The sequence below is a fragment of the Ahaetulla prasina genome, chromosome 6 (assembly GCF_028640845.1).
Source record: "Ahaetulla prasina isolate Xishuangbanna chromosome 6, ASM2864084v1, whole genome shotgun sequence".
Classification (NCBI taxonomy): domain Eukaryota; kingdom Metazoa; phylum Chordata; class Lepidosauria; order Squamata; family Colubridae; genus Ahaetulla; species Ahaetulla prasina.
The window spans coordinates 54,558,389-54,573,633 of record NC_080544.1 but is presented as its reverse complement, the minus strand read 5'-3'; the positions used below and the strand labels follow the sequence as shown (position 1 = coordinate 54,573,633).

Genomic DNA, 15,245 nt, shown 5'->3' with positions numbered 1-15,245 from the left:
AGCTATTATTAGAACTTGAGAGTGTCAGTCTCTTCTTTGTCTACGACTATCAAAAGCAAAAGAAAAAATACAGCAGCAAAATAAGGAAGACATTACTATGGGAAGAAGAGAGGGAAATTCTACCTAAGCTACAGTAATGGGTAATGTAGAATTAATTCCCCCTTCCCGTCTTTTTTTAACAAGTCCTTTCTATTTTCACTTCTCAATTCAGACAATTGTTGGAAATGAACCATATTACAAACTAAAGTGAAACTCCTAGCATAAATGAGTCGCACTGTAAAGGAACATGTGATTGCTTCAGTTCTTTATTTTTGCAATATGTTACCAAAAACCACATATTGCCACAGATGTAGTGTTCTATGTGTTGTTCATTACAGCATTAAGGGACAGGTTCCTAGGATGGCACATCCATTGGCCTGCTATGCCCCCCTTTTCTCCCTCTTCCCTCAGCCTGTACTGCTACTGCCAATATTCACACAAACTATTGCCAAGGTAGTCCCCTGCTTTCTCCCAAACCACTAGAACAAGCAGATTTCAATCAAGTCATCAAAATACAGCTTTGTTTCACTCTTGGGGCACAGACCACCAAAATTAACAGTTCTGTGCCGGAACTGTTTCTGTACAGAATATTATGCATAATGCCACCCAGCATCCTCAAAGGGAACCATCAAAACCCTGGAAAGCCATAGGTTTCTCACCAGATGAACTATTTACAAGATATTTAAATATTTTTGTGGATGTATATTCTTGCATCTACAAAAGGAGGGTAGGATGAGAGTAAAACTAGAGAGGCTAAAGTTGAAAGTAAAACTGTGAAACTTAGTCATAATATCTGGCCTTTGATAGCAATTGTTGGGTGTTTCTTGCCAGCTGGCATTATGCTGAAAGGGCACAGCAGCAAAGCTAGAGACTAAAACCAACCATGTCTGGTACACCTGCAGAATGAGCAAATCGGATTCTGCCAATTACATGAGAGGTATTGTGGGATTGGCAATGCAAAGACTCTCCTCTATGATAGAATTACTTTAGGCCAACACAAGAAGAGTTGTAGTATGTTGATCATAAGCACATTACTCATCAAAGCAATAAAACCACCTTTGAGTCTATGTTGGATTTCTTGCTTGTTCTTGTGAACAGAAAGCTTTGGATAACCATAGTTATTTGCCAGACAGCATATTATTCTGCATAGATATTTCTGAAGACACTATAGCTATGCTGTCTCTAACTTCCTGCTAAAGCAAAACTTTAAAAATGTAAGTCAAGAGAGGCATCCTTCCCCCCTCCCCTATGTATTTTATAGGTGTTCTACAGAAAAAAATTCAACAGAGTGATATTCTTATTGCTGTGGCAATTTAAAATTAATAGCTTGCATGGAGGAACTGAAGAGCCGGATTCTTGTAGCTTTAGGAAGCCAGACAGTTCTCTATTTTGTGGCAAAACAAAACCAAAAACCACATATTGCCACAGATGTAGTGTTCTATGTGTTGTTCATTACAGCATTAAGGGACAGGTTCCTAGGATGGCACATCCTATTGGCCTGCTATGCCCCCCTTTTCTCCCTCTTCCCTCAGCCTGTACTGCTACTGCCAATATTCACACAAACTATTGCCAAGGTAGTCCCCTGCTTTCTCCCAAACCACTAGAACAAGCAGATTTCAATCAAGTCATCAAAATACAGCTTTGTTTCACTCTTGGGGCACAGACCACCAAAATTAACAGTTCTGTGCCGGAACTGTTTCTGTACAGAATATTATGCATAATGCCACCCAGCATCCTCAAAGGGAATCATCAAAACCCTGGAAAGCCATAGGTTTCTCACCAGATGAACTATTTACAAGATATTTAAATATTTTTGTGGATGTATATTCTTGCATCTACAAAAGGAGGGTAGGATGAGAGTAAAACTAGAGAGGCTAAAGTTGAAAGTAAAACTGTGAAACTTAATCATAATATCTGGCCTTTGATAGCAATTGTTGGGTGTTTCTTGCCAGCTGGCATTATGCTGAAAGGGCACAGCAGCAAAGCTAGAGACTAAAACCAACCATGTCTGGTACACCTGCAGAATGAGCAAATCGGATTCTGCCAATTACATGAGAGGTATTGTGGGATTGGCAATGCAAAGACTCTCCTCTATGATAGAATTACTTTAGGCCAACACAAGAAGAGTTGTAGTATGTTGATCATAAGCACATTACTCATCAAAGCAATAAAACTACCTTTGAGTCTATGTTGGATTTCTTGCTTGTTCTTGTGAACAGAAAGCTTTGGATAACCATAGTTATTTGCCAGACAGCATATTATTCTGCATAGATATTTCTGAAGACACTATAGCTATGCTGTCTCTAACTTCCTGCTAAAGCAAAACTTTAAAAATGTAAGTCAAGAGAGGCATCCTTCCCCCCTCCCCTATGTATTTTATAGGTGTTCTACAGAAAAAAATTCAACAGAGAGTGATATTCTTATTGCTGTGGCAATTTAAAATTAATAGCTTGCATGGAGGAACTGAAGAGCCGGATTCTTGTAGCTTTAGGAAGCCAGACAGTTCTCTATTTTGTGGCAAAACAAAAACCAAAAAACCAAAAAACCCTGGTGTCACCTCCACCTCCACCTTATGCTACTTCTCTTTCTTCCGTCACCATCACACGTCCTTTCCTTCATTAGTAAGTCGACGGAAGTAAGTGAGTGAGTGTGAGGAGGGTTTTCTGATGACTGGAGAATTTTTAAAACATTCTTCAACTTCCTTTGCTCGAAGAAGCCTGAGTAACGCTTTCCTGAGCATCGGCTCGGCTCGGCCTTCCCTCTTCCTGGGGGGGGAGGGGGAGGGAATCTCCTCTACCCTTGGCTGGGCGGCGCTGAGCCGAAGAGGCGTCCCTACTACAGAACATTCCTATGACGTCGCTCGCCTTATATGGACAGAGCCGCGCGGCTCCGGCGTTCATTCAGATAAATTGCCTCTTCTCCGAAGCGGAATCCCCTGCTTGAATTCCGGGAGGGAGATGCGAAGGCAAGGAAGGCGAGCCAGAGCAGGGTCGCGGCCAGGAACGGCTTTAAGGAAGCAGGCTTGGCCGTCTCTCGGGTGTTGTTTCAAATAATCGCCCGCCTAGGAAGCTAAGCGCCTAAGGGGCTTCTCTTTGCGAGGCTGCTTCTGAGAAGGGGAAGGAAGGGAGCGAGAGACGGGCAGAGCAAGCCAAGATGAAGGTAACGGCTCTGGATTCTCATCGACTCAAGCAACTGCTACGGAAGGATCCCGCCCTGTGCCTCGTCCTGGACTGCAGACCCTACTTCTCCTATTCGGCCTCTTGCCTCCGAGGGTCCCTCAACGTCAACCTCAACTCCGTGGTCATCCGCCGCTCCCATGGGCGGCCCGTGCCTTTACACTTCGTGGTGCCCGACGAAACGGCCCGCGGGCGGCTTCTGCTCCCGCCGGCCGCGTGCTCGGAAGAAGGAGACGCCGCGCCGCCTCGGACTTTGATGGCCGTGGTTGTCCTGGATCAAAACACCAGACACTGGCGGAAGCTCAAGAAAGAGAGCACGGCGCAGATCGTGCTGAACACGCTGTCTGCAAGCCTGCCCGAGGCTGGAGCCCGCGTCTGCTTCCTAAAAGGTGAGGCCCTCGAGGAGAATGAAGCGCTGCGGGCGGGCGGGGTGGGGTGAGAGGGTAATGGGGGAACGGGACCGGCCCAGTAGCTCCTGAGAAGCTTTGCTGCAGGGAACTGGAAACGCGATTCTTGCTAAACCGGATCCCAAAGAAAGCTCCGTCCGGATGTCGCCCGTATCCTGCCAGATTAAGTGAGCGGGCGCTGCTAACAATAAGCAGCCGCGGCCGCCTTGTTCTTAACCATACCTGTCCAGATGCTAGACTGGGTAGGTTTCGCAGAACAAGTGAGAACCGGCCCTGTGGCGTAAACGGCACGTGTTTAATCCATTGTGTGCTAAACGAGAAAGGAAGGGGAGGTTTTACGATTCTCTCTGTACTAAAAAGGTTGATCAGTAGGTTCTCCTTTCAACAGCTCCTCTTCTCACGACTTTGCTGTAACTTTTTCCCCCCCTAACAAGTGAGGACAAAAAGTCCATTGGAAATCCTATTGGTCATAAATGCATGCAAAAAAAGGAAAAGAGGGACAGAAACAAAATCAATACATCTTCTGCACTCTTGTGTACATTTTTAGGTGACTAAGGAATCGAAGCTCACCTAGATCTGACCTTTATGCTCTTGTACTCTTGACTAAATGAATCAAAGTCCAGCTCTAACCTAAAAATATACATAAGATGTATTGGTTTTGCTACAAAAATTGAAACAGATTAATGATTTCATCGTCCTCATCTAAAGCACCATCCTGTCTTTTATTCTTGAGTTTATTTAAATATACACTTGGCTAATAGTAAGTAATATGATCATTTCATGGAAGTAATAATAGAGGAGATGGAAAGCAATCAGAAATTTCAGAAAGTGTCTGCTTTTAAGTTAAAGGAATGCAGAATGTAGAAGTCAGCACTGCCTCCTATAGGGCAGAGCCATATCCTTTGTGTATTCCAACATAATCAAACATTTTTGTACTTAACAAAAATGGTCGCTTTCAGATAGCAGTAGCATAGTACTTTTATTAAGAACAATTTAAATGTCTTAGTTGATCCTGTTAGAGGTATAACGATTACTGCTTTATATTATTTGAGTCAGAAATTATTTTGGCATCTTTTTTTCTCAATGATATCGAACTATTGCAGGAAAATCCCTACACAATATGCTAATTCAAATGGATGCTAAATTCTTCATGCTGGCAAAAAAAAAAATTAAGAAGACTCATGTCATGTAAAAGATTTTGAAATTTAATTCCTGTGATGAGTGGAAATAAGAAAATAAAAATAGTGTATTTCAGGAATATTTCAGCACATACTTAACAAAGCAAAATTTTAATATGCTACGTACTAAAATATGTTGCACTTCGGTTCTGACCTAGCTTTGTAGTTTAGTCTTTTAAATGGCAATCTCTTAGTCTTCCCGTTTCCAAATCAAAAAGTAATTCTCGGAAGCTTTATCTCCTATATTCTTAGCATTCTATTTGATACAGCAAGGCGATCTTAGGAAATAAATGTAAATATTACTCCAGTGCTAATATTTTTTCCTGTTTTAAGCACATTTAAGCGTGTGATACCATGGTAGGAAATTCTCAGGTGATTTTAGGCTGAATGCCATCCATGTTGAATATCCTGAAATAGAATGCCTATTATTGCTATAGACTGCATGTTATCTTCTGGAAACTGATTACACTGGTAAATTGTACTTGAGTCACAAGCCGATGCTGTTCTTCTTATGTTTTTAGCTCAGTCTGAATGTTCACAACGAACTAATGGAAGAACCTTGAGGCTTATCCCAAGGGTTTTGTCTGTTTGTGATGTGAGAGAGGATTCATTGTTGTGTGGAATCAATTTTCTAAGTGGGCCTAGACACAAGGCAGTCTGTCAGGCATGAGTCAGAAAGCTTGTCAGCTAACGGCAACCACAAATGCAATTCTGCTCTTCAGAGAATACTTTTACTGCTGAGTGACATAATCCTTGTCAACCACCCCCCCACCCAATATTTTTGAAAGCTTTCAGCATGTGTTACACCACTTTTTCTAATCCACCACTCATAATAGGATCTTTTTTAAAAAAAAGTTTGTCCATTGACTTTAAAGTTTCAATTGAATCTAGCACTGAGATTAAGTGAACAGACACAAAAATCTTTAAAATTTAATCCTTGATTACCTCATTGGCAAGACTATTTCCTTATATAGATAAATCATACATATTTCATTGATAAAAAAAATTATTGAAAGAAGATAAAATTAAACAATGATTTCTTCCCCTGTTGGAAGCAATTATTTGCCACAAGAGATACTATAGGTTTTTGCCACTTTCCTGTGCCTAGAATTTTGATCCCTCACAGTGAAAAGAATCTCTCTTTTGATGAGCAATGCAGTGGAAATCATAGCATCAGAGCCCAGCCATCAGGGGAGTTCAGGCAGAGAAAGAGCTAGAGAACTGGATGGAAAAGTGATTCATATTAAGAACAGTTAGCTAATCTCCCGATCGCCTGGTGCTTCTGGGTTACAGCTAATCTATTGAGTTCTCTGATCTATCCAAGGAAAATGAGATAGCTTGGTTTTCTTTTCTATCCCTGAAACTAGGGATATAAACATTATTGTAACACTTAAACAAACCCTATATAGGTAGTCCTTGACTTACAACACTTTGTTTAGTGACCATTTGAAGTTACAATGGCACTGAAAAAAGTGATTTATGACATTTTTCACACTTATGACCATTGCAACATCCCCATGGTCACGCAATTTACATTTGGATGCTTGACAAGCAACTCATGTTTATGATAGTGGCAGTGCCCCAGGGTCACGTGATCACCTTTGCAACCTTCTGACCAGCAAAATAATGGGGAAGCCAGATTCACTTAACAACTGTTATTAATTTGACAACCGCAGTGGTTCACTTAACAACTGTGGCAAGAAAAGTTGTACAATGGGGAAAAAGTCATTTAACAAATTTCTCACTTAGAAACAGAAATTTTGGTTTTAGTTCAGGTCATAAATTGAGGACTACCTGTATAAGACATTTCAGAAGATTAAAAATTAGGGAAATGAATTGAGGGGAAACCATTTGGAGCAAAAATGAGAGAAAGAGTTGGCTGTTTACACTGATTATTTCATAGAATCATAGCATCCATTTTGATGGCAGAAAGACATAGAGCTGAAAATATGCAATAGTTTTGTTTCCTTTTTCAGCATTCTGAGCTATAACAATCAACTTATTTATTTGACCTTACTAGGCTCTTAGATCATTTTTTTTTAATTAGAGAAGAATTAAAAGATGAAAACACAACGTTTTTATATTGCTTGAACTGAATATTATTTATAAAATCCCCTAAGTCCCCACATCACTTTTTCTTGACTTTTATTTAACTTCCTGTTTCCTCTGTATTTTATTAAATTCATATTGAAAGTGTTTCAGTATGTACCAAGTCAAGGGATCTTGGGAGTGACGTTGTAAGATAATAACTCTGAGTTTGTTTCCTTAAGAATTCCTAATTTAAAGTGGGATTGTCAGACATCAAAATGGTGTGACTTCTCCTTCTGCCCCCACCCTCTTTGCTTTTTCTTAAAATTTAGTCCTGAGGGTTTAAAGTATAGAGGACTATAGAGACATGTCCTCTTTTTCTCATTGTATCGGTGGAAATCATTCTTATAAATGAAAACATAACAAAACCCCACTCTAATCATCATAGTTGCGGTTCTACGCATGCTATCCAGTGAAAAACAATGAAAAAGAGTGCTTTGAGGCATACTTGATACACACATGTATCCTCTTTTCATCAGTACTCATATTCTGTGGCATCTTAGATAGACATCAGTGCCCATGCTCTAAATTGCATCTTTGATAGATATATTTAGTTTACATTAATTGTCTAGTAAATTTAGAAAATCTATTTTTGTACAGAAAAACTACTCACTTGGGGCTATTTAGATACCTAAGCCTATCACAGGGTTTCATTAACTTTTATGACTCTTAATTATCCATTTAATTTGTGAAGAGGCAAAGGAATGGAAGTGTTTAATCAATGCACAGCTGCCTTTCAATTTGCATTTTCTCAAATTAATAAAAGCATTAAATGTCTGAAAGGAAATGTTTTGAAATGTCACATTTTATTTGCAGTTTTTCCTCTTCAATTCCATAGCTCTAAATGTAGATTCCTGTTCTTTTGCTTTCTTTTCTGTTTTTCTTTGTAATGGAAAGTCAATGCAGTAGGAAACAGATTTGGGGGGGGGTGGAATGATGATCAGCACAGTTATATGCCACTCCCTAGCTTTTTTTAATTTATATCTTTGTACTTGTAATTTTTCTAGGAGGTTATGAAACGTTTTACTCACAATATCCAGAGTTCTGCATAGATATAAAGCCTCTGTCCCAAGAGAAGATTGAAACTGAGAAAAGCATCAATGGCTTGCACGAGAAGCAATGCATCCACCAGAAGCCAGCATATGATCAGGTGTGGTTAGAGGAAAATAAGAACAATCTCTTCATGCCCAGGTTCTTTTCTGTGCCCTTCCCCATGTTTGTGTTCTTCAGGTTCAGACTGTTGTATATGCTTTTCCCCCATTCAAATGAAAAACATGGATGGATGAATCTTTGTTATCTATGAAACTTAGTTGTTGACTCAGTAATTCTAATAAGCTATGTGTCTATATCAGGGCACACTATTAGCAACAGCCTCCAAATCCCCTTTAGAAAGGGCTAAATATAAGTAGCTTTTAATATGATTGGAGGAAAAGTTATTAAATATAGAGTGAGTAATAGTATAAACTTAGTCTGAGTTTCAATTTATTATGATCAAAGATCAGCCAGTTGTAGTTACTCTGATTTGATCCTATTTGATTGAATGCAAGTTTTAGGTTTTGCCTTGCTTCCACCTACTACTTTGATCTAATCACCCACTTTGGGACAATAACCATTATATACTATTTAAAGTTTAGTGCAGTCCCTGGATTAAAAGGTACTAAATTTCTGATCTATAACTTCTGGAACAACAGCTATTCCTATCTGCAACAACCATATTGAACTGAATCTTGTAGTAGAATTAGGGTAAAGACGTTTAGAAGGTGAGAAACCAAAGCAGCAACAGGAAGTTTAACCCTGTGGTGAAATCCAATTTTTTTTATTACCGGTTCTATGGGTGTGGCTTGGGGGGGCATGGTGTGGCTTGGTGGGCGTGGCAGGGAAGGATACTGCAAAATCTCCATTCCCACCCCATTCCAGGGGAAGGATATTGCAAAATCTCCATTCCCACCCCACTCTGGGGCCAGCCAGAGGTGGCATTTGCCGGTTCTCTGAACTACTCAAAATTTCCACTACCGGTTCTCCGAACTGCTCAAAATTTCCACTACCGGTTCTCCAGAACCTGTCAGAACCTGCTGGATTTCACCCCTGGTTTAAACGCCAATGCCACAGTTGTTCATCACAGGAGCATCTGGAAGAGGTCCAAAATGCTTCCCAGAAATTTGCCACAGTTGCCTATTATCTCGAGTTTATTGAATAAAAACCATCCAGGAAATCTATAATGATTTATTCCTCTTTTGCTTTCCAGGGTGGTCCAGTGGAAATCCTGCCTTTCCTATATCTTGGCAGTGCCTATCATGCTTCCAAGTGTGAGTTCCTTGCCAACTTAAACATCACTGCACTCTTGAATGTCTCCAGAAAGAGTTCTGAACCCTTTACTAACCAATTTTGCTATAAGTGGATTCCAGTGGAGGACAGTCACACAGCAGACATCAGCTCACACTTCCAGGAAGCCATAGAATTTATCGGTAGGTGGATTTTCTCTCTCTTTCTCTTGCAAATGAAAAATAGGAACTTTTGAATCATGAAAGGAAGCCTTCCTCCACTAGTGTTAGACTACAGAATCTATTTTCCCTTTCCAGGAGCATTTCAGAGGATTATGATTTTTTGTTTTTACAGGTTCGGTGGTAACAAACAGCTTCTCTATTAATTGCTACGGTAGTTTTATGGTTACAACCATAAAGCTGTTAATAATAATAACTATTTCCATGGAAATCTAGATGGTCATTTGTACTTTGCTTACCTCGCCTGCCACTTTTAGTTTTGGCTGGGGTCTTTTGTGATGGTTTCTTTGGCTAGTGTATTTTTAATTATTTGTTGTTTTTATTCATGTTGATATGTACCATGCGACAGATGAAAAAAGACAACATGTAAATATTTTAAATAAATATTCCCACAGAAATATTTAACTCAATTCATACTAGCAAAAACAGTCTAATGGTATAGTAGATTTACTAAAGGGACTTTGGGAAATAAAATATATAAACATCTAGTCTATAAGCCATCCCTACTTTTCCTCTGGGTGCGAACCTTTCACTCTTCCCATCCCCAGCCTCAAGTTTTCACAAAGCAGGACTAAGCATTCTAATTGTACTGCTGGATGGGAAGTGTGAAAGAAGTTCTCTTTAAGTGTTGAGTAGGATGGTATGAGATTGAAAAGAAATGAGTTGGCACACAACAGAGGATACAATTAATACTTGTCTACTCAGATACTTTGAGCTTTTGTGTATTCTCTGGAACCCTTTGAGTAAGTTCTTGTCAAACTCATTTCTATGAGAGACGTAATATTTTCCAGGTGCTTTTAGCTGGCTTAGACATATTATAAAAATATACAGTACAGAGATAAAAATCATAAATGGCAGGGTCAAATAGCTAGACATCTGATAGATTTGTGCAAAGCTTAGGTAACCAACCATATATGTAAATATCTTGTGGAAGCTGTGGAGAAGAGGCAGATGTAGTTCATTAGAGGTAAGAAACTGACATGTTAACATACAGTTAATATTTTGATGACAGTTTTCTATTAATTAAAGAATTGCAACAGAAATTCTAATATAAAATTATGGTTAAGTCCTATGCCATTTGGAAAAATTTACCAGTCCCTAAATAGGAATAGCTACAGATTCATTAAGTAGGCAGGTTTGCCTAATTTGTTTATCTGTGGACCAGAGTTCTGTTATTTACATAAATTGTTTTAAAAGGATATATTATTTGGATATGATTCTTGAAATATACTGTTTATAGCTTTTTGAAGAAAAAAATCTAATTCATATCCAACTAAAAAGCCACATTCAAATATTTCTCTTACTATTAACTTACTAGGTAGCATTAAGCAACGTCTCTTGGTTTCTGCCTCCACCCTTATCCTTCAATGTGAGAAAGTATCCCGTCTAATAAGCTTTATTTACTTGCTATCTTTATGTTCCACTTTGAGTTTGAGATGTTCTCCCCATTTTCCCACAACAGCAGCTTTGTGAAATGGGGTGGCTCAAAGTCAACAATGAGTTTCAAAGATAAATATTGATTTGAACCTAAATTTTCGCAAGAATTGATTTCTGAGACTTCTAAGCGCTTTACATATCAATGCCTATTCAATGCTACGTAGTAAATAAAGCGTAGGTTCCTTGCTTTAAAATGAAATGACTTCCGTAGATGCTTCAGGATGCTTTATAGGGAGCATGTGACTCAGTACAGTATGGCCTATAAATCTAATAGGTTTCACAATAGGATAAAACTTGGAAATTCATTTCCTAGTCCAGCTAAAGCAGTTCAGTTCTATTTTTAATCCTTGCATTTTAAACAAGGAGCTTATTTTCAGCATTTTCTTTTTAATCTTATAACAATTATTGAATTGTGTGAGTAACCTTGGGGCCTCCCATTGCGTAAAATGGTAGCTCTGCTAAGCCATTTATAGTCTGATTTAAGTCCAAGTGCCACTTATCAAAGGTTGTAATTAGAGATTTTAGAGTAGTTTATTGTGCAGTTTGTGGTGGAAACCCCAGGAGCCCAGGGTTTGGCATCTTGGGTTCAAAATGCATGCTGAACATCTACCAAAAAGATCTCACAGGATGGGAGCAAAGATGGGGGCCTTCTATGATCCTAGTACGCAGGGAAATACACTCATTTCCATCTGCTTTGATAGAGTATATAAAACTTTTTACAGCCAGCATGTGCTTCTTATGAAAAGAATCAAACTGTTTCAGGTTTTTTAAATAGAACTGTAGAGTCCATTTTATTAAACATCTGCTGCCATAATGTGGCTAGATTTGGCAAGGGTGAAGAGAAAGAGCAAAGCCTTTTTATCTACCATACAGTCATTAAGAGTTAAAATTTTTCTGTAAATGTGGCCAACAACAACAAGGAGAAATTACTTTCTTGGTGTTCATTGCATCTGTGAAATACCCTCTGAATGTCCTTCTCTTAGCAATCTGATATGAGTGACAAAGTGATTCGCATCATGGCATTTATTTATGTTTTATTTATTAAACAATTCTATATGGCTGCCCACCTTAACTAAGATAACTCTAGGCAGGGAACCAAAAAATTAAAATAAATAAAGAAGCAGGAACCAATTTTTAAAAACTAGTCAAGGTCACATATATGTTGGCTTCGCTAAAAACTGGACCACAACACCTGGAGAAAAAACCAGGTCCTTCAAGGCCTTCCGGAAAGCCAATAGGGTCAGGGCCATCCAAAGCTCAGGAATATTGTTCCACAAGGCAAGCATAGCATGGCATGCTACCAATAGAGGCATTCACTTGTAGTGATTGTAATAGCTTCTATATTTAGTCCATTTTTATTTCTTCTTTTTAGATTGTACCAGACGGGCAGGGGGCAAGATTCTAGTGCACTGCGAAGCAGGGATTTCTCGCTCTCCCACCATCTGCATGGCTTATCTGATGAAAACGAGAAAATTCCGCCTGGAGGAAGCATTTGATTATATCAAGCAACGGAGGAGTCTGATCTCGCCAAACTTCAGTTTCATGGGGCAGCTGTTGCAGTATGAGTCAGAAATTTTGTCTTCAGCTCCTAGCCCTCCTGTTACATCTTGCAAAAGGGATGCGGTGTCTTTCTTCACAGAAGAGCTGGCTTTGAGCAAAAGTTTTTCCTTTCCTACCTCGGTTTTGAATTCAGTGCCCCTGCACTCGCCTGTCCATCCACTAACGTTGAACTCTATTGCTGCAAATTCATCATGCTGGGCCCTCTTGGGAACAAGAGACAGTACAGTTCCCTGAGGTGAGGTGATGATAACAAGACATTTCATCTATACGCAATACAGAAGCCCTTATTTATTTCATTCTATTCTAGACACTGGAATGACTGTCTACATCAGAAGGGAAAATATGCTTTTATGTTGAGATGGAGGGGAGATGAGTTTGGTGCATTGAAACTCGGGCCAGCTATGCAATTTGGAGTTATCATGTGCTAAATTTAGCGAACTCCAGGTTTTAGCTCAGATAATCTGAGGACTCTACTTAGAACTTGGAGATATTGTTCCAAGAAGTAAATGCCCCTCATTCTGGATAAGAACTTCTGTTCTGTAGTTCCTGGGTAGGTTACAGTTTTGAAAGAATAAATCTCTTCAGAGGATAATGTGTGCATATTTATGAGTGTTTTAAATAATTTCTGAAATATTTGTGCATTCACTACTGTACATCCAGACCTTGCTGGAGTAGAAAGAACCACATTTTTAAAAAGTTACTCAGACCTGTCTGATTGCTTCTTAGTTCCTGCCTCCTTCCCTCTCTTTTAATTATAGACGTGTTGAAGTGTAAGCAATAAACAGCTGGGTCAGGGGAAAAAAAGCTGTAACAAAAAGCACAATTTACAAAAGAGCAAACCTTGATATTACTTGGTAGTGGCAAAAACTTGAATGCTTGCCTTTTTTTTCCTTTCTTTTGTGGGTTCCTAAGAATGTCATCATCTGCCATATGCAAGTGAATTAGAAAACTGGAGAGACAAATGCCTCTTCTTCCCCTTTGCGCCAATCTGCCTCCATTATTTTGTTGGTGTACTACAGAATTCAAGGTTAAAATTGTACCGTTACTTGAAAGCCTCTGCTTCATGCTGTTATCAGCAGAATGAAGTAAATTCGGGAGATAATTTCTAGTTACTAAAGCTGCAAAATCATGAGGATTTCATACCTCATTCTCCAACTCAATCCAATTAGAGCGGACTTTTCATCTGATGTGTTTCAGCTGTTTTAACTACAACTCCCGTTATCATGAGCCAGGATGTCAAGGGGATACCTTGGTGTATTTTATTCCTTACCTACAAAATTGCTCTTTTCAAAAGACAGTGCACTGATTTTGTCATAATGCTATATGACTATGTAACATACTTATAACACAGCTTGTTTGTTTTTCACAACTTGAGCATACCCACTGTGTCTTAGCATTACAACATGGACTCTATGAGCCATTTGGTAGTAAACCATGATTTGAAAAATCTTATCTTAAAAGTTGCTGTGTGAACAGCGCCATTTTCTTTCCTATATTTCATTGTTCCACCCATAACATCCTCCTTCAGGCATTATTCTTCATATACTACTAGAAAGCCTTAGCAGTTCTAGAAGTGACAGTATAACCTACTTTTCTTTTTGTCTACCTTAGCCACCAGATAACAGATTAGCAGGGTGATAGCTACAACTAGCTATTCAAAATACTGTATTGCCAAATTCCAACCTGCCTGAATTAACAAGGGGGACAGTGGGTGGACTTCCTTGTCCTCAAGGCTTAGTTGAAGACTGGACTGCCTATATAGTGTTTACAGATTCATTCTAAGGTATTTGTTCTGGATATCTGGTGACAGAAAGCCCAATGTTTCACAATGAGATTAGGCATGATTCAGAAGGCTTAAACTGTGGCAAAATAATTGCATGTTAGTCACTGGATCATATGTAAGACATACCTTTTAACTAGAAATTGCTGTATGTAATATCTGACAGCTATACTCTTAACTTTTGATTTTTCATTTGACCAATGATGTCAAAGCAAGTATTGTAATTGAACAGACAATCCCATAGCAAATTGTTACATAAAGGACAGTTTTGGAATTTCTAACTTTGTTCTGTGAAAATGTATTTATCTCTGTACATTGAAATTTGAATGTATGTGTTTTTAGATTTTTTTTAATTGGTGGAAGGAGAGAAGAAATAGTCTGAAAAACAATAAATCTACCCCAAAAGTGTTTTTCAACTGAATGACAATCCTTACGGAATGACATGTGGACTGGTATTCCTTGTGTTGATTTTTTTCACTTCACATTCCTGCCTACGGAATTATTTATTTCTTAGCAAACGGGACTAAAACAAAAACAGGCAATCTGTATATTTTGTATGTTCTCTGCAGATGGCTCCATGAACTGCTGTGGTTTTATCCTGTCACTATTACTTTTTTACTAAATATGGGAAAAGGCAAGAATTGCTTAGAAAATTTATGATTGTGAATGAAAGCATTTTAAAATAAAATATTTTTAAAAATATCTTCTTCCACAGATTGCATGCAGTAGCAGGTATTTTGTGAAGATACTTGAATTAGGTTTCAGAGTGCATTTTTTTCTAAAGGACTGACATGCTGGCAGAGAGATGAAACTAACAGAACAGTGGTGGGATATAAATGTATTTACTCTCAGGGAGAGGAAGTGTATATGTGTCAGCCCTCCCAAGTAAAACAAACAGGAAACATGAGCAGATGGACTAATTCTACTTAATCATCAGACTACATTAACAGAATATTTCAGGTCTGAAAATAAAAATCTCCCACTCACTTTTAACAGTGATGGGCTTCTTCCCTCTTTTAACTGACTATTACTAGGAAGCATCTCTTCCCCTCATCCCTCCAGCACTAATACATTATGTG

At 38.8% G+C, this 15,245-nt stretch overlaps 1 protein-coding gene across 1 annotated transcript; it reads left to right on the top strand.

Moving 5' to 3' along the window:
- The first annotated feature begins 2,874 nt into the window (after window positions 1-2,874).
- DUSP5 (dual specificity phosphatase 5) lies at window positions 2,875-14,839 on the top strand. Its single transcript, XM_058189182.1, has 4 exons — window positions 2,875-3,604; window positions 7,896-8,038; window positions 9,134-9,353; window positions 12,199-14,839. The coding sequence occupies exons 1-4, from the start codon at window positions 3,193-3,195 to the stop codon at window positions 12,618-12,620; spliced, it is 1,197 nt and encodes a 398-aa protein (XP_058045165.1). The 5' UTR covers window positions 2,875-3,192; the 3' UTR covers window positions 12,621-14,839.
- The last annotated feature ends 406 nt before the right edge of the window (window positions 14,840-15,245 follow it).